The sequence below is a fragment of the Corvus moneduloides genome, chromosome Z (genome assembly GCF_009650955.1).
Source record: "Corvus moneduloides isolate bCorMon1 chromosome Z, bCorMon1.pri, whole genome shotgun sequence".
In the NCBI taxonomy this organism is placed as follows: Eukaryota; Metazoa; Chordata; class Aves; order Passeriformes; family Corvidae; genus Corvus; species Corvus moneduloides.
Genome location: NC_045511.1, coordinates 14,425,148 through 14,449,049, shown reverse-complemented (window position 1 = coordinate 14,449,049; position 23,902 = coordinate 14,425,148). Strand labels below are relative to the sequence as shown.

General features: G+C 40.2%; 1 protein-coding gene across 1 annotated transcript in view; it reads right to left on the bottom strand.

Annotated features, from left to right (window-relative positions):
* Nucleotides 1-21,661, bottom strand: part of MTMR12 (myotubularin related protein 12) — a 33,358-nt gene extending 11,697 nt beyond the window's left edge. The window contains exons 1-9 of the mRNA XM_032096056.1: nucleotides 21,506-21,661; nucleotides 13,617-13,671; nucleotides 12,349-12,488; nucleotides 10,495-10,567; nucleotides 9,175-9,305; nucleotides 8,452-8,545; nucleotides 5,892-6,015; nucleotides 4,685-4,760; nucleotides 1,639-1,745 (exon numbers count right to left, since the gene is read on the bottom strand). Coding sequence (XP_031951947.1) covers nucleotides 1,639-1,745; nucleotides 4,685-4,760; nucleotides 5,892-6,015; nucleotides 8,452-8,545; nucleotides 9,175-9,305; nucleotides 10,495-10,567; nucleotides 12,349-12,488; nucleotides 13,617-13,671; nucleotides 21,506-21,661 — 956 coding nt within the window. The remainder of the gene's footprint in view (nucleotides 1-1,638; nucleotides 1,746-4,684; nucleotides 4,761-5,891; nucleotides 6,016-8,451; nucleotides 8,546-9,174; nucleotides 9,306-10,494; nucleotides 10,568-12,348; nucleotides 12,489-13,616; nucleotides 13,672-21,505) is intronic.
* Between the last annotated feature and the right edge of the window lie 2,241 nt (nucleotides 21,662-23,902).

The following is a 23,902-nucleotide window of genomic DNA, read 5'->3' as shown; positions in this document are numbered from 1 at the left end:
AATATATCTTGCACTTCCCTATATATCTACTATTTTTTTTCCCTTGAAGGAGAGGAAAAAATACCAGGCCAGATAACGCTTTGGTTTGGACCCAGCACATCTCCTCTCATTCAGGTTCCAGAGCTCAGATGAACATGAACTTGGTAACTACATCTGCTGTCACTCTGGCCTCTTATGGTCAAGACCTGGGAAAAATTGCTCTAGCTCATACTTCAAAAGTGAGACCTTGTGGGCACTTTTCCAGGCAGGACAGAGTGCTTTGCTTCCTGCAGGCTGTAGCACAGAAACCTGCTTTAGGTGAGAACTACAGGGGTCCAGATCAGAAACACAGGTTACCAGACCTCCTGAAGATGCATCAGATCAGAGGTGAGGGAAAGCAATCGTTGGCCAAATACAAATACTTCTTCCAAATGAAGCAGTAAAGAACTTGTGCTGGAAGATCAGACTCTGAACAGCTTTTTAAAAAAGATAAACTTCTAATTGTAAACATCTGCTCTGTGCCTGAGTTCAGACTATTACTATAATGGCACTTTAACACACCCTGATGGCCAATTCGTAGATACATTTCAGACTCCAGTGATTAAGCACCAGTACTGCACAGCAAAGAAAACCAGCAATACTGCCCCAAGTTCAAACAGCGACAGAGAAGGCATCAAAATATCAGAGGATGCCTTGTTTCAGCTTACTGCTAGTTTTATTTACTTTCACATCATGAAATAGTATTAAAGACAGTTCTAAATCATGTAATCTTCCCCATTTCAGGGTAAAAATATTAGAGAATCTGCAGGAAAGGCCACAAGCTCTTCCTGTGCAAGTATAAGGAATTTTATAAACAAAAGCAGTTTTAAGAGCCCAGTCAAGCTGTTTTCTGTTAGTTCTGTGTGATTAAAAGGCTCTCCATCGATGAGGAGCAAGGAGGCCATGTTCAGTGCACAGATTATACATATGAGTCTGATCTAACAGGTGGCTGCTGAGAGAGAAGTTCTGTCCAGGACACACAACAGGTTAAAAAAGCGCCAAAATTAAAGGGCAAAAAGTCATTGCCATAACATTCAGACAGCTGTGCTCCTTCCTTTAAGTTAAACTTGTAATTTTTCAAACTGCTGAACTAATTCAGCTTACTACCCCAACTGAAAAAGTGCAGTCTCCCTTCACATCTGAAAGCTACAGTAGTGAACTGCTTAGGCTGTCTCAGACATTTTAGATCACCTTATCTCAAATTATTTAAGAACATGAACCTAGCTCTCAGAAGATGGCAGAGTCTTAAAAGCTCAGTTTGCAAATCCACTTTTAGAGATGGAGTCTAGATTTCTCTTACTTGCTAAACAATTAAGCCCATTAAACCCTACAGGCTTTGATGCTGCTTTACCTAAATAACACACCACAGTTTGTACAGATTCCTCAGACATATATCTGTATGTATTTCCACAGAAAAAGCCTTCAGTGAGGTTCCAGTCCTGCACAAGTGACCGGTGCCATTAGGTCAAGGGCTTAAACACATTCCACTACAGAAAACTACTTTCAGATACAGAACTTGTTTCCTGATGTGTGAAAGCTTAAAAGATATAGCATATATGGAAAAAGAGAAGCAAGGTCCATACCAAGCAAAGTGTTGTGGACAGAATAGCTATTACTGACCCATCCAAGAAGGCTTTTTGCGTTTGTGAAGTGCTGTCATCTTGTTCTTTGGGAAACGCAGACATTTTGAGGAGAGCAGCACCATTATGGCAAGACCAACACCAAATCTGCAGAAAGACATTTACCAGGTGAGAAAAATTAGTAAATTGTCCTATACAAGGTATTTGATTATGTGACTCAGTGATTTCAAAATTTCTCTGTGCTTTTGCTTCATTGAATTTTTAATGTGTTTAATAACACCATCAATAGAAGCAAACTCCTACACCTGAACCAAAATTACATGCCTGAGTACACTATGTTACCACTTGCAAGTTTTTACACAGGCACAGGGAAATATAAAATGTCAGATTAAGTCAAAACATTACTCTCTCAACTTCCCTCACAGGTAAAAAAAAAATTGATCAAAAAGTCTATGGCCAAATTATGTTGGCATATATGCCACAGCAAGACAAGTAACATATATATATATATAATCCATCCCTTTCTCTACACAGATGGTAGGTTTTTCTTATAGTTCAGCCTTAAGATAACTCGCAATAGATGCGCTGATGTTTTTTCATGTGAACTATGCATAAAGAGTAATCTAGGCATATGAAATAAAGTGTTAAACACTCCACAGCTGAATCAGATTGCATGGTCACAGGTATTCCTTGTGCCAAATCAGTCCTCAAAGCTTCTTAGTTCCCCTTACATGTATTTTCTTCATTCATACCTATTCCTTGAAGCTCTTGAGATGATCTGCACACTTGCATTGAAACAGGGAGTAAGAATCATTTTCATCAGGAATACTACACAAACGAAATCAGGAAGTTGAAGTTCTGCTATCAATTTACAGTAACCATGAGGTGCACCTCAGAAAGATGCAGAAACCTCAAAATCATGAAGAGTGGAAAAAATTACAATACTGTCCTTCGACTGCCTACTCAAACAAATTTAATGGTCCAGCTATCTTGACACTAGCTTCACAGAAACAGTTAGGAAATATTTAGAAGAGTTCTGCAAGGCCTATGAACAGCGGATAGCTACAGATGTTGTCATCTATTTGGACATTCGTAAGGCCTTGAACATGATTACCCACAACATCCTTCTCTCAAACCTGGGGAAATACAGATTTGATGCATGGTCTGCTCAGGGATGAGGAACTGGTTAAATGGTCACATCCAGAGAGTAGTGGTCAATGTCCCCATGTCCATATGGGGATCAGTGATGAGTCTCAGGGGTCTGTACTAGGACCAGGACTATTTAATACCTTCATCAACGACACAGTCAGTGAGATCAAGTGCACCCTCAGCAAATTTCCAGACACCACCAAGCTGTGAGGTGTGTTTAACACACCTGAAAGACAGGATGCCATCCAGAGGGACCTGGACAAGCTTGAGGAGTGGTCCATGGGAACATCATGAGGTTTAACAAGACCAAGTGCTGGTGCTGCACCTGGGTCAGGGCAACCCCCGGTATCAGCACAGGCTGGGCATGAACAGACCCAGAGCAGCCCTGCCCAGAAGGACTTGGGGGTGCTGTGGGTGAGAGGCTGGACATGCCCCGGCCATGGCACTCACAGCCCAGAGAGCCAAACGTGTCCTGGGCTGCATCCAGAGCCCCGTGGGCAGCAGGGGAGGGAGGGGATTGTGCCCCTCTGCTCCGCTCTGCTGAGACCCACCTGGAGCACTGCATCCAGCTCTGGGGTCCCAGCACAGGAGGGACAGGGACCTGCTGGAGCCAGTCCAGAGGAGAGACACAAAGATGGTCATAAGACTGGAGCACCTGTCCTGTGAGGATATGCTGAAGAAATTGAGTTGCTCAGCCTGGAGAAGGCTTTGGGGAGACATTTTTGTGGCATTTCATTACTTAAAGGGGGTTTAGAAAAAAGACGGGGAAAGACTTTTTAACAGGTCTTGCTGTGATATGACAAGAGGTAATGGTTTGAAACTAAAAGAGGGTAGGTTTAGAACTACATATGAGGAAGAAAGTTTTTACAAGGAAGGTGCTGGAAAACTGGATGGACCAGGTTGTCCAGAAAGGTGGTAGATGCCCCAGAAACATTCAAGGCCAGGTTGGAAAGGGCTCTGTGCAACCTGATCTAGGAGAAGATGCTTCTTTTCATTCCAGAAAGGGATTAGACTAGATTATGTTTAAAGGTCGAAACTATTCTACAATTCTGTGAATGCAAGATGGAATAAAAAAACCCCAAACACTTCTGTTTCTATGTAAGAACCAGTGTAATAGGTCTCTAACTCTCTGAGAAAAAGTGAGCCAAACTACTTTGACCTTTAGGCAGGACAACAGAGTACTATCTTCTCCATGGACCAATTAATTTAAAAGCATGAAATGAACGTGATTTTCCTCGGCAAGTTTAATGGGCATACAGCAGCTAAGGTAAGACCTCACAAGTGAGATTACTTTGCTCCTTGTTTCCATCTCCTCTTTTTGGTTCTTGAACTAAAAGGCAGAAAGCGAAACCCAGCTTGCTACAGGGTGCAAACCAGTATATTTAACTTCATTTTCTGTTGGATGGCTAGAACTAGTTTTTCAGTTGGGCTACTTGACTTTGCAAAAACACTGCATCATCACAGCCACAGCACTTACCAGAACCCAAGCTAGGTAACTGGAGGTGTTCAGCTATACCTTACATGCACTGTCTTCACCTCAATATCCAAACAGCATTTCAAAGCCTACATATTGCCCCAGCCAGATGCCACTCAGTACAGTCTCATGAAAAACAGGCTGTTGGACAGACAGGCTAGTAGTGTATGTAGGCTGTAGGACATTAGTAAATGAGAACTGTGAACAGTAAATACATATTTTGCTGCTATGTTATGTGTATGTTATATATATGTTTTGCTACATATGACACTTTTCAGTGAAATACAGAAATGTATCAAGCACTTCTCCTTCCAACATCTGTTTCCCTTCAGTAGATGACCAGGTATACATGTAAGGTGTTAAAAACAAGATCTGAAAACAATATGCAGTAACATCTGCAATACTAATTGAAAGTCTGCCATCTCAGTAAGAGTCTTACCCTCAGCCATGCACATATACTTACAGGAATGCCTCTGCCTTCGTACTTCAAGATACTTTCTTCAGAAATGCATATGGGAACAACAAAATACAACGGCAGCCTAAGATAACAAAGAACAGTTTCTTGGTCTCAAAAGTGAACAATTTCCAAGCTCCTTTTAATGATGGTGAGTGTTCCAGCGCAAATTCTAATTATATATTCACTCTGCTACAAGTCTACCAGATAATTATACTGTCATCAAAGCTGTCCCTTTATTTTCAGCTGAATAAAGCTTTTTCCCAACCTTGAGGTCTTAACTATTTTCATTGCAAAAATCCCCCTGCCTTTGCAAAGGTGCAATTAATTGTAACCTCTAAGACTGATTGCTAAGACCACCTTGGTTCTCTCATGCTTTGTTGTTTCAAAAGATACCCTTGCAGTATTAAATGACTAGCTCTGTTTCCATGCCTGTTAAGCAGTTCACATCCTAATTCAAGAATATCATTTAATACATCAAGGATTTCCAGCATCAGCCAACACTATTTATGTTCAAGGCCCAGAGAAGCAACAAAGGTAAGTACTTAAACTCAGTTTGGGTCGCCCAAGACAGAGTTCTAGAGTAAATAGTTGCGACTTTGAAATACTAGTTTCCACAGTCTGTGAAACCTTTCATGATATGACTATGAAACAACAGTAGAAGTACACAAATCCTTGTATACATCCTAAAGGGCTCACCAATAAATGCTACTCAGCTAAACTGGTGGCCAAGCTCAGCTAAACGTAGCTAACCTTCTTCTAAAGGCAACACAACTTAACTTCCACCAGCACATTTTGCAGATTTACTTTAAACCAGTTACTCTTTCCCCACCCAGCCCCTCCCCCAACTAAAACAGTGGAAAATCTCCAGTGCACGTAACTTGAAATTTTATCAGAGTAAAGGTACGGGACTGAGAAAGTGTCATCCTAAAGAGTGTGACAGGAGTGTAGGTCCCAGACCTACATATTTTCTATTCTTCACTCCTAGACATAATCAAAGCTTGATTTGGCCAAGGTCCTGAGTAGTTTAAACCTAATCTTAAAGTTAACCCTGCCTGAGCAGGATCAGCTTCTGAGATTACAAACCAAACTATTCCATAAATAAAAATAGAAACCAGATCCTAAAAAAAGTCCTAAACTACTTATAATCCCCAGCATCCAAGGTAACACTGATTTTCACAAGTCCAAAGTTCACTATCAACAAGGGCAAGCTTACTTCTCAGAGACTCTGTAGCCTTCATTGGTGGTCACTGCTTTGTATTTCACATTCCCTTTGGTCCGCTCCAACTCATCACGCCAGTCCTGGAGTGTCTCAAACATCACAGTTTGGTTTTTCCCATCTGTCAGACATCAGTAATATTAAATTTGCAGACTATCAGGAACTCTAACGCAAAAGCATTCCTAAGTAAACCTGCTAGTTGCCATTAAGGTAAGCAAGCAGAGCCTCTTGTGTACAGAAAGCCTTGAGTCAAAGATAAAATGCCTTCGTACACCACACTGCCTCTGTCTGTTTAATCACAGTAATATTCTGTCAAACACTGCTGTGACTAATAACTTCAGGAACAATTTCTCCTGCATTAATTAGTTCTTACAGAACTTCCATACAGCTGGGGCTGTCCTCACATCCAGCCTAAAATCCAGGATACTGTGCAGCAAATATAATTTTATACTAATGCAGCTGACTGGTATCTGATACTGTAGTTTAAATGTAGAATTAACAATCATACCAAAAACCTTTCTACAAAAATTTCAGGTACTGCATTTAAGGTTCATTCTTCTATGAATAGTTTTGCATTGACTAGAACATCTCAGGCACTCAGTAAGAGCAGAAAATTAATTACAGCAGTTCAGTCTCAATACTTTCAACTGAGAATCTTCTCTGTAATTCTACTTAGCTAACTCAGAGACAGTTAAGGCAGAGCTTGATTTAGCCTCAAATCTTGTATAATAACCATGTAATTTATGGAGTAATGTCAATTGTTTTAAGCACACATCCTAATTAAGTAACATTCTACAACATCAGCCAACACTGAAATACCAAACCGAACTATAATTTTCGTGGAAGATACAATGGCAACTTGAAACTTTCCACTGTAAGAGGATAAGGTAGATGAAAAATTTACAGCTCAGAACAGAACATTACTGATGAGCTCCTGGAGACAAGATTTTAGATGTATCAGACTGTAAGAGGATAAAAAACAGTTTCTACAGTCTGCTTGGCTTATCCTGTAATACTTTTATGAAGAATGACACCTAGTCACTTACTATTGAAAACAGCTATTAAAATATGAAAGAATTGTGGGACAGCACTTTGATGTTGCTTTAAAGAGTAGGCTTCTCCCACATTCGCTCAGTCTCTGCCTGGAAAAGCTTGCAGTTTTTCCATCGTTTGTAGCTGAAACAGAACACCAGTTACAGGTGAAGCCTGCAGGAACTACCTGAGCCAGCAAGGTGCCCTTGCAGCAAACAGACAATGCGCTCCTAGGCTGCGTTAGCAAAGCCATTGTGCACCAGCTGAACAAAGTCACCATTGTTCTCAGCTGGAGGGCTGTGCCCAGTGCTGGGCTCTCCTGTGAAGGCTCCTGGACCAGGCCCAGTGAAGGCCCAGTGTGATCATTAAAGGGTTCAAAGCACCTGATAGGAGATACAGAGCTGGGATCATTCAACCTGCAGAAAAGAAGGCTCAGCAGGGGTCAATCTCCCTTGTGTGTATAAACACTGGGGCTGAAGCAGAGGAGGAGAGTACAGAAGATGGATCTAGACTCAGTGACTTGATGAGAGGCAGTTATGCACAAGCTGAACTACAGCAAATCCCACTTATACATAACAGCAACACTTTTCACTATGAGGAGGGTCAAACTGACTGTCCAGGAAGGCTGTGGAGTCTCAACACTTGGAGATGTTTAAAACCCAATGGGACATGACTAAGCTTGATGCAGTTAACCCTATTCTGAAGAGGGGCATATGGACAGTAACATGACTAGATAATCTCCAGAGGTTTCTTCTAACCTCAGTGATCCTGGAATTTCTTGACATATTTTGGTGTTTAATACCTTGCATACATCAAAACATCCCTCTGTAAAAGGAATAAGTGTTGGTGGTGCACTAAGGATCAGGTTCCTAGTTCAAAGCAGCACCACTATTTCAGCTAAAGTCTGAACTATGGAATGCTAGAAAGTGCACTGACAATTTTTTATCTTGAATTTTGCAGCTTAATGTGTTATTCAGCCAAGTTCGATCAAGTGGGAAGATTATGTAAGAAGTCAGATATAAGAGGAAGTCAGATGCCTTGCAAACCTGTGCTTTTTTTTGCAACTGCTGCGAAGAAGCATATTGCTTGCAAATAAGAGCAAAAAGGAAAACACTTTCTGATATGATGCCACTGCAAATGCAGTAATTTCAGGATTAAGAGCAGGAAGTCTGGTTCACAGCAGTAATACAGAAAAACCACATCGATAAAATAAGCAAAGTATCTTCTAGATGAACCACATGAAAAGCATTTGCACATTTTTGTCACAGTAAGTTTTTAGTCCAGGGATGCTACTCCTGCTTGGAAAATTTCTGTGCAACTTCCAGAAGGACACAGAAACCAACAGGAGACAATTTAGAGATTTTTAACAACATGCCTAACAAGGTACAACAAAAGAATAATTTTTCTTTTGAGGCTACCTGCCAGCAGGACAGAGCTATAAGGCAAGCACACACTCAACAGACTCCCCGGCCTGCTTAAAGAACTAACTATGCAACAAACAGATCAAAAATAGAAAAACATTTACCTGCGTTGTTTGGAGCAGCTGATGCATAAGAGAACAGAAACAAACGTTTAAGCAGCTTAGGAGTCTGGCTATGATGAACTATACCACTGACGATCTAGAAAAGGACCAACAATTAACACCCAAACACACACCAAGGCTATCAGTATAAAAAAAAAAAAAAAAAGTCTTTTTTATTTACCAACCCCTCCATCCAGGTTTTGAACAAAACTGATGGGTTCTATCCCCAAGAACTGAAACCTGACTTTCAGGAAGGTTTCTCTGTTGTCTGCAAGACACTGTACCTACTTTGTCTAAGCAGTATTATATATGTTCGACCTCTGGAATTACTCTTATTTAAATAAAGTTAGTTGACTCTTAGTTTGGAGTTCAGACTAACTTGTCAAAAAACTGAAGTTATCAGAAAGAAACACTATATTGAAGTCTAAAATACAATGAAATTACATGTCACAAATAAAACAACTTTACAGCTTGCCTGAGCTGGAGCTAATTTCCTGTAGCACTCCCACTCTTTAAAGAGCCACTGCACCTATCTTTTAACTGCTGTGCATAATGAAATGTTTAATGAAATCAGCCTTTTACTTTCTGTCTCAGCTGGAAATGATCACAAAACACTTCCAAGTTTCAGGGATTTCTCAGAGTGAATTTCATCCTTCCCTCATCCCCACAACTAAACACCCAACACCGAGTTAAAAATAGAAAAGCAAATTAAGTTACTATACTTACTCTTTTCACTTCCTCTTCTTTTGTGTATCTCAGGCAGAAGTTAAATACTCTAAGGTCTTTACAGTATATAATTAACTTCTCTGGGTATTTTCTCAGCTGTCCTGTTAGAAGTTTCTTCTTCTCATCATAAACTGCAGAATTAAAAAGTTAAGTAAATATCAAAAAGGTGTATGTTGTATGTTGATAAAGCTGTCCCTGCTTGACTTTCCAGAATTCTCAAGAAACTAATTCAAGCCCAAGTTTTCTCAAGACAAAACAAGCATCCTACAACACAGGCTGGCAAGCTCTTGTGCTAATACACTCAAGCTTTTCTTTTAAAACCCATCAAATTACTTCATACAAGATAAAAGGCAAATCTGCAGCAAACCAGCTGCTCAGTAGTATATCTCTTCACATTCTGATTGCACAGTAAGGTAAAAGTTTCAAGATATATAAAGAACAACTTAGTAGTTTTACCCAAGGGGAAGTCCCCAGGCATCTGAGATCATTCTAAGTTCCTTAAAAATATTTTTTTTAACCACCATGAAGTCCCCAAGGCAAACCTCTGCTCACTTCTCTTTGAGGATGTACCATTTCACTACTTCAAGTGCTGCCAGCTGGGCCACTGCATATGACACTAAACAATGTCTCATAACCAGCTTCACCGGTCTGCCCCAGTTCACTCCTTCACAAATCCACACCACCATTTATAAACATTCTGAATACTCATAACTTGTCCAAGAACAGGATTCTCAATAAAGCCTTCCCCTACTTAAAGACTATCAGCCCCATTCTCATTTATCTTTTTAGCAATATTGGCACACCTCTAAGCCCCAATGCAAAGCACTCCTTGATTTACTTGACAATTAAAACCTCCTTTTCTATCTCTTTAATATGCTGAAGACATCATGAATCTCATAAAACAAAGTTCCCTTAGACAAACAAAAATAATTGTTTGAGAATTTGGTACCTGTACTGCTATTGCTCAAATGAAGTGAATACATCCATATCTACCTAAATAGTTGACACATTGGAAGATCCTTGTCTACCAAATTTAGGGACTTTTCACAGTACATTTTCTGCTTTTAACAACTGCATTTTGAAGGAATCATTTTGTCTGTTCCAGCAGATAATTAATCCAATTAATTTAACCAAATAGATTAAAATAATTTGACAAGCTTGACAGATAAGACTGGGTTCTGATAAATTTCTTAGCTGTCATTTCATCATTAAATACAACTGCAGCTGCTTTTTCCAAATCTATTGGTTTTCTAAAAAGGATGTACTTGTACAAGGAACACCAGCACTCTAAGTCTCCCAAGGGGTAGAAAGCTGACTTACCTCCATATATTTGATCTACACATTGCAGAGTTATGTCATTTTCTCCTACAATCTTATTCTTAAATTGTGGCTCCTAGAAACATGAAAAAAATTTTTTTAAATGTCACGCTACAATAGTACCTTCTGCCAAGTAAAGGCTTTCCATACACTGTTTTCATATCAGCATTACTTTTTATTCTTACAAGCTGTGTAAGGCACAGAAGAACACTGAAGAACAGTTATTAAAATACAGACAGATGCAAATTACACACACAGTTTATAAACTGCAAGTATAGCTTTATTTACGTTTCAGCCATGCTTGAAATGTACATATAATTTTTACTTTTCAAATAGCTTCAAAGCATACATTCTATTGAGAGTCATTTTTCTAACCAGAATCACTGCAGTAAACAGGAAATACAGTAACTTCATGTAATCCAAGCCCTTTTATGACAAGTTTCCTTGCTATGGGAACCTGGCAGGAAATACAAAGTCTCTTAAAAGAACAAGTATCCCAAGAACATTCCAACATTAAAGTCAGATTTATCACTGGGTAAAATGAAGACACACAAAGAACCCAATTACCTTATCTACCACATAACCAAACTTGAAGTGATTTGGAGTTCCATTCACTTCTACCATTCCATGAATTCCATTAAAAATGGCATTTGTGTGATGCCCACAACTAAACGCTATTATTTTCAATATTATTACCAAAAGGCTAATGTACAGCAAATTATATTTTACTGTGAACAGAGTTTACCTTATTCAAGTTACTTCCAGGTCTGCAGTACTCTGAACGAAATGGCTAATACTGAACTTTTGTTAAAAGAAATATAGTTGATTTGGCATGTTATAAACACAAGGTTCAAAACCAGCAATGGAACAGAAATTAGCACGGTCATTAACAACCTTCCACAGATCATTTGAGACTTGTGTCAAAATTTTGATTCTGCAGCTTTTTCTTAAATAATTCTAGAAGGTCCAATAACCAGTACTTGGCTGCAGAAGCCTTAGTTTAATGCTTAAACTCTGTGAAATTTTACCCCAAGAAATGTCTGACTACAAGCAACGTGTGCCAAATCATATTATTCTCCTTCTCCTTCACTGTCAAGACCACCTTGACCTTGGGAGCCACTAGACTCTCCTTTCACTTCTATTACCTAAATGGACTAAACTATTTCAACACTTAAGATTACCAAAAGCACTGTGGCATTACCATTCTCCTCTGACAGCTCAATTTGAGCACCTAAACCAAAGGAAAAAAAGACAGAAATAATTTTTAAGATTTGAGGAGTTTTTACCTTTTTCAGTGTTTGCAAGCTCAACAGCACTAGGTTTTTAAATCTTTTCAGTAAACACCTGACTCTGAATGAAATAATTCAGAGCTTTACTGAGCCACACAATTTTTCAGAGCATTTCTGCTGAGTATTAGCTTGCTCAGTCTTGTACAGCCTCAAATGATTCTGCAGCTGTAGCCCAAAGTCAAATCAGGCAGATGTTACCCATCATCAGAGCTACATTTGACATTCACACTTCCATAAATGCTACCAAGACAGAGTCAGAAATCAGCTTTAAACAAACTGTTAAGTTTTCAAAACAATGGATTCTTTTAACTTAACTTTCGCTAACTCAAAATATGAAGTTATAAACTATGTCTAATGTAAGTGTCCACACAAACGCTTCCACTGTATTTGCTTAAAGTAGTCATTAGAGCTTGAGGAAGGATCAAGCAGATGCAGACTGATTTAAGTAAGTCTGCACTCATTAGGAAATTTTATACATTTATGTTCATTCTGCATCTTTATCTAAGGGAAGGATACAATTATTTATTCAGAGCCTGTTTAGTCATAATTAGAAGACTTGTTTTCTTACATTATCATCTGAAGCAGAATCATCATCAAGGAAAGAAATCTTGAAGTTTGTGCACACGAGTTTCCCATAAGTGCCACGATTTGATCCATCCTCTTGTATATACTTGTACACAGTGCTGGCTTCACAAAGCAGCAGTTCACCTGCAGAGAAAAAGCACTTGCAACATTAAGTGACATTTACAGTTGAATTATTTCAATTGTTATCTCAAACTCAGCAATAACTTCCTGGCAGTTTCTCAGAACCGTATGCCTAAAGATATTTCATCACTGTTACACAAAACCACCAAGAGGCAGCTCCTGGAATCAGCATATTGAGAGCCTTCCAGGTTACTAACATTATTCCAGAAGGCCTGAACTGCAGATGTTTGGGAGCTCTGTAACCAGAGGTATCTGTGTCATGGCTTACTCCAAATGCAGGAGGAGAGCAATCATTTGAGTGTGTACTCAAAAAAAAACCCCTAACCCAGAAAAAGTACTTTATGTAGTCAATAAACAAGTTGAAAATTATTCCAATCTTCCTTACTGGTAAACTCTAAGAATGCTGAAATATTTGAATTAATTATTTCAAGTTCATCATAGTTATTTTTTCATAGCTTTGACTATTTTACAGGTCCCAGGGCTATTTTGAAGTCTCAAACACAGGTCTGCATAAATAACAGTCAATTAAGTTCAAGTGTCAGAATTCACAGGAAATGAACTTCAAATTTAAGAAAGTAAAGCTTTAATAGACTCTCAGTCCTTCCTAAAAAGTGTAGGGAACCAAACAGAAGAATACTGGTTTATTGTAAACTTTTACCTGTATTTTGTCTTTCCTTATCTTGGAAAATATCTTTTAAAAAGAAATAATTGTAAACTATAACAGAAAATATTAACAGTAAATGAAACATCGGAAGGCCCAAGTAACTCACAGTAGAGGCAAAGCCACTAGAAGGTAAATTTCCTCTAGTACTTGTCTTCAGTTCCAAACAAATAAAACCCATCCAACTTTAACTTCTAAGAAACAGGCCAAACTCAAGCATAGACAGTTCTCCACATGCAGCTTACTTGAGGACATGGTGCTCTATAAAAAAATAGTTTTTATAGAATTTTCAACATCCCATGCAGATACAGATGTTAGAAACACTTCAACCTGCATGGGTTGTTAAACCAAACCCTGTATTTTACTACCTGTGATACTCATATCACATGAGTGTTTGCTGCTGACAAGGAAATATTTAAGTATTAATCACTAATTTTTATTACTTACATCTAGTAATACACCATGGTTACCTGGTAATAAGCGAGGATTTACTTCCTTTTCTATGGGTTCCTTTATGTGTATTTCCTAAAGAGAGAAAGAGTAATTATTACTTTGCAAAGATCCTTCAACACATGCTGTAAAGAACTACACCCTCTTTAATTCCTCACATTCTGGCAAATTAAAATTAAGGAAAAAAGCCTCCTAAACTAAAGGAGTATATGTTTGCAATGTGATCTTTCCACTTAATGTCAGAAGTCTATTTGCTAAATAATTAAGTGTTTTGACATCCACAGTGTCAGTTACATGCATTTGTGAACACACAAAAAAATGCACTATTTGTGTAAGTAACAGACAGTAATAAAACATTACCAATACTTTTTAAGTTCTCTCAGCACACCTAAATGGATAAGCACAAACTTAGTATTACAACACCATCTCCCAGGTCATTCATAAGCTTTTCCATGTATGATTTGCTATTTTTCTAATGTACCCTTCAGTTTTTCAAGTTTCATCCATGACTCCCTGTTTCTGATTTTTTTATACATTATTTCAACCAAAATACAAAAGTTATTTAAACAGCACTAATGGGACTATATGGAAAGGCATTTCAGGATCTTGGAGCTAAGAGGTAAAATCTAGTGACAGGATATCCTTCAGTTTGGACCCAAATTGCACAAAACAAACATATTAAATTCTCAGTGTCACTTATTCTAGCCTTTAGGCACTGACAGTTGGGCTAAAATTTCCAGCCAAAAGTCAAACTAGAGGACATGCTACACCCTTCCTGCTCAGCCAGTTCAGAACTTCCTCCTCCAAGACCTAATCACTTTACTTGCACTGGAGTCTTTCTGGAAAATCATTAGTTAACTGGAAACCCCCCTGGGGGCATAGCAGTAAGCAAGCTAATTTTAGTTTGTCATCAGCATCCAGAGTCAGATACCGCAATTCAAGGCAAGCAATCAAAAGAAGATATAAGCAATAATAATTTTGCTGGATTAAATACAGGGAAACAAAAGCCCCTGAGAGTACAAAAATAAACAGCCTCTGCCATTCATATAAACACTTGCTCTCCACACTCAGAAGACCTAGAAGTGAGTTTGAAGGCTGCACAGCAAAGCTAAAACCACCAGGAAACCACCTCCTGATAACAGCAGAGATGCTCAAGATAGGCTGAAAAGAGAAAAAGGTTATAAAATGAGAGTGGCAGCAATGTAAAGAAAGAAATCCATAACGACAGCTGACAGCTAATAGAGAAAACAAACCCCAGGCTGCAGTGTTTTTCTTCTAAATGTGGATGTTGTAGAAGTAAATTTTAATCAAAGTTTAGGCTAGTCAGCTAAAAAAGTTAGCTAAAAATGTTACTATGGCTTAAGCTGAATACTTCTGCATTCAGAGGAGAAATAAATACACCTTTTCTTCCCCCAGTGTTGTCTCCTCACCACTGGTAGCTCTAAGCTAAGCTTTGGGTTTACAAGTGCCTTTAACAGCTCTGCCTTATACAATCACGCTTTGTGTCCAGCTACATGCAACACTGCTCAGAAAACTGCATGCCAACAATCACTTCCACAGAACAGTAAAGTAGTTATACCAGCCAGGTGCTTTTCCAGTACCTTTTACTTTGGGAGATACAATAAAGAATGTTGTAACTTCTGTTCCTGCATACACACTGCTCATACTCATTGCCATGAGTACCAGATTATGCTACCGCTGGCAGGTAAGAACTGAGGGAAAAAAAAAAAATTGACCCCAAAGAAGTTTTTTGAGCTTAGACCCATCTGTTAAAATGCAGTGAAGCTTTTATAACAAGTTTTGAACGCAAATAATGTTGAACAAGTGGTTTGGGGTTTGGTTACAAATTAAAATTGGTTATATTCTGAAAGGAGTTAGAAGTTTAATCAAATTGCATCACAGCAGATTAGAGACCACAAACACAGAGATCACCTTGTAAAATCCAGTTTCACTTTGTTGACAAAACCCCACAGACATTGAAGTGCTTATTAGAGGCACAATTCCTATAACATTCAATAGATTGCAGCAGTTAAGCCTCCAGAAGAGTTCTATTTGAAAGTCAACATTTACTTTCCCATAATAAATTCATAAACATATTAAAGGTGGTTTTGATACATATATGCTAGAGATATCTAGACTTCAAGCCATTAGAGCTACTGAAGAACCCATGCTCCTGCACTCATTTTCCTAGTGAGGGTATTAAAACACATCAGATTTCACTACTGTCAGATTTTGTATTTACCCTTTTCAGCAAGAAGGTAAAGATCTGTAAGAAGAATTAACTCACCATTAGTCAGTTCAAGTTGTGTAGGAACACATATAAGTGGATCAGCTGCCATCTCCACTCTGTTTCACCTTTATTTTTATAATGAATGTAAGTTTTGGGGCAACACAGATCTTACCACTAGCTGAAGAGCCTGCTGACTGTTCAATTCATGCTGCTCAACACCCCTTTAATCAGTCACACGTTCACAGTCACCCACCCACTCCTTTATCCCTGGTTTGTCTCACTACACGGTGAGGTAATTTGGTTTGTAAAATCAGCTGGGAAGTATGTACTTGTCCTACATTTGGTTTTGTTGTTAGTGCCTATTGTTAGCAGAACTGGCTCATCAACAGGTCAGATGAGCACAGAAACAAAAGAAAGGGAAGCAGCAGAAGTAAGACTGCCTCTTTATGCAAGCTACTAAGTACATTTGGACCTCAGGAATCTTCACCCTCTGACCATTTGTTGAAGGTAAGCAAGCAAGTACTTTCCATATGTGACCACTGAAAGCCATGCAAACCTCTAGACAGACAGTTCTTCATCTGTAGCTCCCCTGTTCTGAATGCCCCAAGCAGCATTTTGTCATTTCTTACTCAAGATAGAACCTGGGAAACCCTACTACCAGCCACTGCTAAAAGCAGTCACCCATAGGACACCATGCAAATGAGGAAAATTAACTTTGTTTCTGTAATTTCTGAGGCAAAGACCTCAACTTTTCTGAAGGTTTTAGAAACTTCTTTTCTAAGAGATGCTTCGAACCTGTGCACTTACCTTGTGCTACATTCCTTCTTCCACGCTCTCAAACCGTGGTAGGAAATATGGCAACACCCTTTAATTATCAATTTTAATAGTACAGAGTACCAAAGCATGCCAAAACTTCATGCTGCCATGCCACACCAAACTAATTCATAATACATCCTCGTTCTTGCCAACAGAAAATCAACTGTTTTTCTTAAGGAAAGTTTTCTTCTTGTTTTTTACCCAAATATAAGGAACAACTGCACAGTTTGCAATACCCAGGGACTACGCTCAGCTCTCCCCCCCAAAAAATTTATTTAAAGGAGTTATAATACTTTCCCCGAGTCTGTCTGGGGAGACAGGTCTTCCCCAAGTGCTGAAGGCATGAGTGAGGCAGCTAAGTTTAGGGCAACAAGGTCAGGTAGCAGCTATGCCATATTAACAGGGTCCTAACAGAGCAGGAGAGGAATCCCAAATGACTCCTGCTCTTTGTACTACAGGCTCACCACAACTGAGAGCAATTCCTCTCACTCCACAGGGAGGTAAACAGCTGTGCACAGGAAATATGTAAAGAGAGAAAAACATTCACTGCATGCCAGAATCCAGATCTTGATAGAGAATCTGTTTGTTTTTTTTAATCATTATTGACATACATACATGCATACATGTGCCGACTGATACTGATTTTGCTTATCACCCCCAGCAGAGACACCATGCATACAGTCTGCTGTTCCAAATTGTAAACTCTGAACCCCCCTTACCCCACAGTAATGCTTCCACTGATCCATAGCTGGACATTTGTGCTAGAGGTAATTGTGACAATGAAAAGCAAGTATGTTTACTTTTAGTAAAAATACTGAGAAAGCATGTTTGAAGGATTCAAATAATGAAGGAACAAGTTATCACTTCCAGGGTATCAAGGATACTGGTTGAAACAGTTGACAAAAAAGCTGACAGCAAATAGCAGTGCTGCAAGAATACAAAGTACTTTAATGCTTTTATATAGTTTTCCACAAGTAAGCTCTGCACAGGGAAGCTCTACATCCTGGTGACATTTGCTCTGAGCATCTGTTTTTTTCATATTTACTTCACTGAAAGACTAAAAGAGGGGTGAGATTAAGCTAAATGTATACTTAAAAAAGTTATCGGTTGTAAAAGTCACACTGTGTACCGAAATACTTGCAAATTAGTTGTGGTGCTCCAACAAGTGAATACAGTGCTCCTGAGTAAAATAAACTTGTGTGGAACAGTTCCACTGGAATTTCACGCAAAACAGGAAACACCCGTGCAAAAGCTGAGTAGCTACTTTGCATCCAGAAACAAACTACATTACATGCCTGTTATCTTCTGAAGGACTCCTCGGTGGTCAAACAAGCCTAATCATTGTATGCCATACAATCCAGAGCATATACTTACTATACTTTAATAACATTGCTGAGAATAATCTGTAACTGCTTGTTTTCCTTCCTTTCACAGCTCCATTATCCAGAAGTCTATTAGATCACAGCACATATTTTCCATGTCCGTTTCATCTCTTATCCTTTCCTCTTTCCTTACATTGTCCTGTCCATCTCCTCTGACACCAATGCCTGGCTTCCCTCATGCCAGCCCAGCTGTCCACTTCACTAACTCCTGTTCATTATTCCACCCTTCAACTCCACCATTCCAATTGTGTAGGAGGGAGGTACTTTTTAAAGACTGATCATACAGAACACACAATATTGTACCCAGATTTACAAGCAAAAATTATTCGTGGTGGTTATGAGCGAACAACAGTGCAGGATCTGAGAGACAAAGCACACAAGGTACGAAAGTTACCCTCAGCAGTCTGTGGTGTACCCCAGATTTCAGGGACAAGCAGCATGAAGCAGAATGACCTCTTCTATAGTTTAAAGGCTAACACAGAAAATAACATCTCATAAGAATTAATATGAAGGATTTAGCTTTACAGAACGAATGCAAAAATACCAACTTCAAGCTTGAAATCAAATTTAAAATCTAATTTTTTATGTGAATTAAGGTTTTTAGGAAAATATGATGTAGCTTGTTTGTCTTGTAAATAATTTCAGTTTTCAAAACAGTTAGAAATCACGAAGTAATTCACTGGTTCTTGTTTCACTGTCTCCCCAGACACAGATCCTACGTCTGTGATATGAAATGTCAAAACATTGACTTTATACCCCAGTATTCACCCCACTTCCTGCACGGTAGCCAAGTCTGTCCTGAGGGGAAGCGTGTCATTAATATCAACATCCTACGGTCTCACTCCAAACAGACCATTGATTGATCTGCAGTTCCATACAGCAGAGCATAACTAGGTTATATTTAGTCAGATGTTAAAAACGCTGCTTTTCCAGACATTCTGGGGTTTCACAGCAGAAATTACTTCTGTTCCTTTAATAAACAGCATTTTCTTTTCACTCCTTACTTCCATCTGGTCATATATTAACACAGATAGAGTTCCTGTTTCTTTTCATATTCAAATAAGTGCACACAGCAGCTTAAAGCTGACTTGATTTTATTTTTCAGTATATTGCCTACTGCGTGCCTCAGGTATCTGAAGATGGACTAAACAAGGTGGGGATAAACGAAACCTCAGCTCTGCCTGTTAATTTCCCTATTCTAGGGCTCCCCTAACCTAGAAGCAGCAGTTTAAGGTCTTAAAATAACTTCCCAAGCAAACCAAGACAAGACCACAGAAGCTGGAGGCTGCAAGCAAGGCACGATACAACGTGACACTACTCTATTGCTCTGTACTGCATAGTGGCTGATTGGAAATCTTGCTTCAGGCTGAAAGTACAAAGAGATTCAAGGCAAGGCTCTGCAAATTCATGGAGAAGTCCACCATTAACTCCAATCCAACACAGCTGAAATCTCAAGCTCATCAAGTCCCTGAACTGCTGTTTCCCACCTTCCAACAGCGCCTGCCAGAGGAAGCGTCACACCTGTTGCCAATACTTCTTCTCCGAACACCTGGAAATTAAAATGCCTTGATGAAAGTTCCCAGCTAACCAAACTATGTTCCACATAAAAGGAATTAGGAATTTCCACTGTTTTCATCAGTCTAGTTCTACTTTTGAAACTCAACAACATGAAAATTAACCTGTACAGGAAACCCGTGTTCAGGAAGTTGTTTTTCTTGGGTGCACACACTTCTGTAAGAGAGGCTCACTTCTTCTTACTTTACGATATTTAATTAACATGCTTTTTCTAGATACCAAAATAGCCTTACAGGTGTCATCATATATCTAAAATTTTATTTTTAATCTTCATAAAAGCCACAGAAGTCTTCAGTTTCCTGAGTAACCATTAGGGCAGTTACAGACTGTCAACAGCAGAGTCAAACTTGCTTTACTTGCTAATCACATCAGACCTCAGTTTCACTGTGTCTTTGAAGGTGCAAAAGAGACACCCATTCTGTGGCAGAAGTCATGTCTATAACACGAAGTTTCTGCTGCAACACTGCATGACATTCCTAAATTTAAGTGAAATATGGAGAGGCTTAAAAGCAGCAAGAATACCTAAAAGAGTTAAGGACTGCAATGTCTAGTGAATCAGGATATTTCATAAACAGCCTCATCTTCCAGTGTTAGATACCTTTGTTACTCTTCCTGCAGCCATCAGGATCATATTTGAAGCGTTAAATCACTGCACTTAAATTCAAGTTAAAGTACTCTTTATCATTTGGTATCTTGCTGCACTATGTATATATTTACTTGTACTCTTTCCCACCAGCCATTTTTTCTAGCAAGCATTAGTCATACACCACACTCTTTTAAATGGTGAAATGTCTTCCAGCAACTCCAACAAGTGAAGTGTTACTTTCACAAAATTCAGTTCCTTGTGTATTTGTACAAGGTACTTTCCAAAGGTGAAAAAGTGACCTCAGACAGGGACATATTTGCTGACTCCAGAAATATTTGTAGCTATCACTTCCAGCTGTTTTCACTTGGAAATATAAGAAAGAGATAAAACTTTTAAAGTAAACTGATGAACTACACGCCACCAGGGCTGAACAATGTATAAAACCTTATAAAGATTTGCTATCAAAAACTAAGGACACAAGTTTTAAATACCACAGCTGATTTTGGCTATAACAACCCTGATTGTTCTTTCAGATAGAGTGAGAAATAAAAACAGCAGATTCACCAAGGTCCTATCAGTGACAGACTCCAAACTAACTAACAAGACTGACAAAAATCTCTTCCTGAAGAAGCTCTCAAGAGAATTAACGATTAAGAAGAATCAGTTTGACACAAAGAACTAGAAGAGGAAAAAAACCCCAACACTTATGGCCCATATTCATGAAATGTTTTTCCTAGAAAACACTTGTTTACCAGGAATACGAATGATGGAGTACAGAACAATACTGACCTAATACCATGTGCTAACAAGATGACCTCAGTAAACTGAGCCTAAGGTCACTTTGATCAAACCGTCAATATAAGTTTCGATAAATAAGTGAAAGGACAACAGGCAGAACAATACGAAAGATACACACAGAAAGATACACACTGCCAAGAATTCAACATCGAGCTGTTAAGGAAGGATACCAGGGCTTTCCAGCGGCGGAACTGATAGCAAGGAGCTCACCGAACAGAACGTGAAGTGATGCTGCTTAGGGACAATAAGAACAACAGGTTCGCAAAGTCCCACCTTACGGGCCGAACAGCCGCAGCCCGACATCTGGCCACCGCTTACAGAAACAACTCCGCTGACCAGTCAGCTCTATTTTTTAAGCTCTTTTCCTGCTCGGGGCAGCCCAGGCAGGCTGAGCCCCGCAGTGCCCGGCGGCACCCCTGGCCCGGCCCCGCTCCGCTCCCACCGCCCCGCGCAGCTCTCCTCGCTCCCCGAGCCCCGGCCGGGTGCCCGCGGCTGCCCTGCCCCGCCCGCCCGGCCCCGCACCTCCGGGCTGATGTAGGACACGAAGGACGGCTTGGCCGCCCTGGCCCCGCCGCCCAACATGGCCCCGGCCGGCGGCGGCGCTTCCCAGCGCTCGTCCCAAGCGGGGAGGCAGCGGAAGGAGCGATCCCGCGGCAGCGCGGCGACGCCGAGCCGCATCACGGAGCCGGCACCGCCCATGCCCGCCCCCGGCCCCAGACCCGGCCCCAGCTCCGGCCCCGCGCGGCGCCGGCCATTTCTGCGGCACCGCCTCCCCGCTGCGCCCGCCCTCACGGGGCACGGCCCGTGTCAGTCACCGGCCCGGGGCGCTCCTGGGCGCGGGGGTGGCCGCGGCTGCCGGGCGTGCCCCGGGAGTGCCCCGCACCGCTCTGCTGTCGGCCTGCGGGTGCGGCTCGAGCCCCGGGTGCCCGCGCTCGCCTTTTTAATTTCGGGGTAGCCACGTACGTTTTTGCGGGGCTGCATGGGCCGCCAGCTCCTGGCCTGTGCCTTGATCCAGTCGTCACTTTCATAGAGTTAAAAAAATCACAGAAGGCTTCGGGCTGTAAAGGACCTTGAACTCATCTTGTTGCACCCCCCTGCCGTGGGCAGGCACACCTCCCACCAGACCAGGTTGCTCAGAGCTCCATGCAACCTGGCCTTGAGCACTTCCAGGGATGCAGCATGCACAGCTTCTCTGGGCAACCTGTGCCAGTGCATCACCACTCTCACAGTAAAGAATGTCTTCCTAATATCGCATCTAAACTTTGTTTAACTCATGTATTGCACTGTTTCTTACTCAGCTGCAAAATGCCTGTGTTGTATATGTGCACCCTTAGAAGACAACTCAGCATTAAAGAAAATCTGAACAAGGCATTGAGATGCAGAGTTTTACTTATGACAGAAGTGCAAGAAAAATGACAAAAAGTGTGCTTTCCATGAAATAATCCTCTAAACCCTCTAAAACCTGACTGCTGATACACACTGAGAAGTCCTCTGCCCAATGTCTTTTTAATGTGTTACAGCCACAGCCTCCCTGGAATGTCATCTTTGGACACTGTATAATCAGAGCTGTAAATAAACACCAGGTTTAACTGGTATGTAGGTTACTTTTTAAAGCCTCATTTTTACATGAATACAGAACAATGCAAATATTGTAAACTGCCTGTGGCAATGCAGCAAGACTACCCAGCAATTCGAATGGTGAATGGTAACCCAGGCGACAATTTGTGCACAGAGTAGATTTTATGGAAATATTTTTATAAAAACAAAATATATTTTACAAACATCAGTAGACCATAGGACGTGAATATCAACAGCTCATTCAAATATTAATGATAAATACTCTTCATATCATTCCCCCCCACCCTTTTTGTTTTAGTACTTCACTTTATTCACCTTGTCCCAAACCCAGACCTAGGAAAACTATAGGAGGAAAAAAAAGGGTTACATGGAGTTATAAGAACACATTTATAAAAGTGTTCGATGGAGCGACTGTTTCAATTCCAAAATAAAACAATTTCCCTGTTTTCAAACTCATGGAATGAGAAGTCTTTTGGATTTAATCACCTTCTCTCTGGGAAAAAAAAAAAAAAACAAATCAACTCAGAGATTAGCCTTCATTATTTTTACAACAAAAGCTATTCTGGTATGGGATCCCACGCTGAAGAGCTCTCATGTTTCACTCCACAGCTGCTTCCACATCATTCCTTACATTGCAGCTGACCTCAGCTGCATAGGTCAAAAGTACACCCCATGGGATTAAACTGGTGGAAATCCAGGGTGAGGGGAAGTGTGGGACACCATCTCTCTGCTCTCTAGTGTATTAAAGTACTCAAAAAAAGAGAATAGCACTATAAAAAAATCTTTTAAAGTACCTGAATTTAGAGTGGGAATAACGTGAATACCTCAGCATGCCATGAGGTTTACAGCACACTAAGGCAAAAATCAGCTGCTTACTGACATAGCATTTTTCAAAGAGGAAGGGATGTTTTGACACCAGGCCAGAGTCTTAACTCTGATGGGAAGTGCAAAAGGAGCCTTAATTCCCACATAGCACATGGGAATTCATTCCTCGTCTTGTCAAAAAAAAAAAAAAAAAAAAAAAAAATCTGAATGTAGCTGCTATTCTCCATCAGCAAAATATCCACATGGTGATGAACAGGGAGTGCTTCTTCCTGAGGTTTGCTCTCCAGGCTGCAAAATGCGTGGGGCTGAACCCATTGCAGAAGGGATTTGAAGCCTTTTTGCTAGAATTTGAGGGCTGGATTTGGATTCCCCCTTAGTCAGCGTGTTCATCTTTTTTGGAATGGATGAAATAAAGCTATCACAAGCAAGTTAACTTACTTCAGAGAAGAACATTAGCATCTGAAAGGGCCAGCTGCAACCCTGACTCTGTGCCCAGCAGATTACCAAGCACTGAGG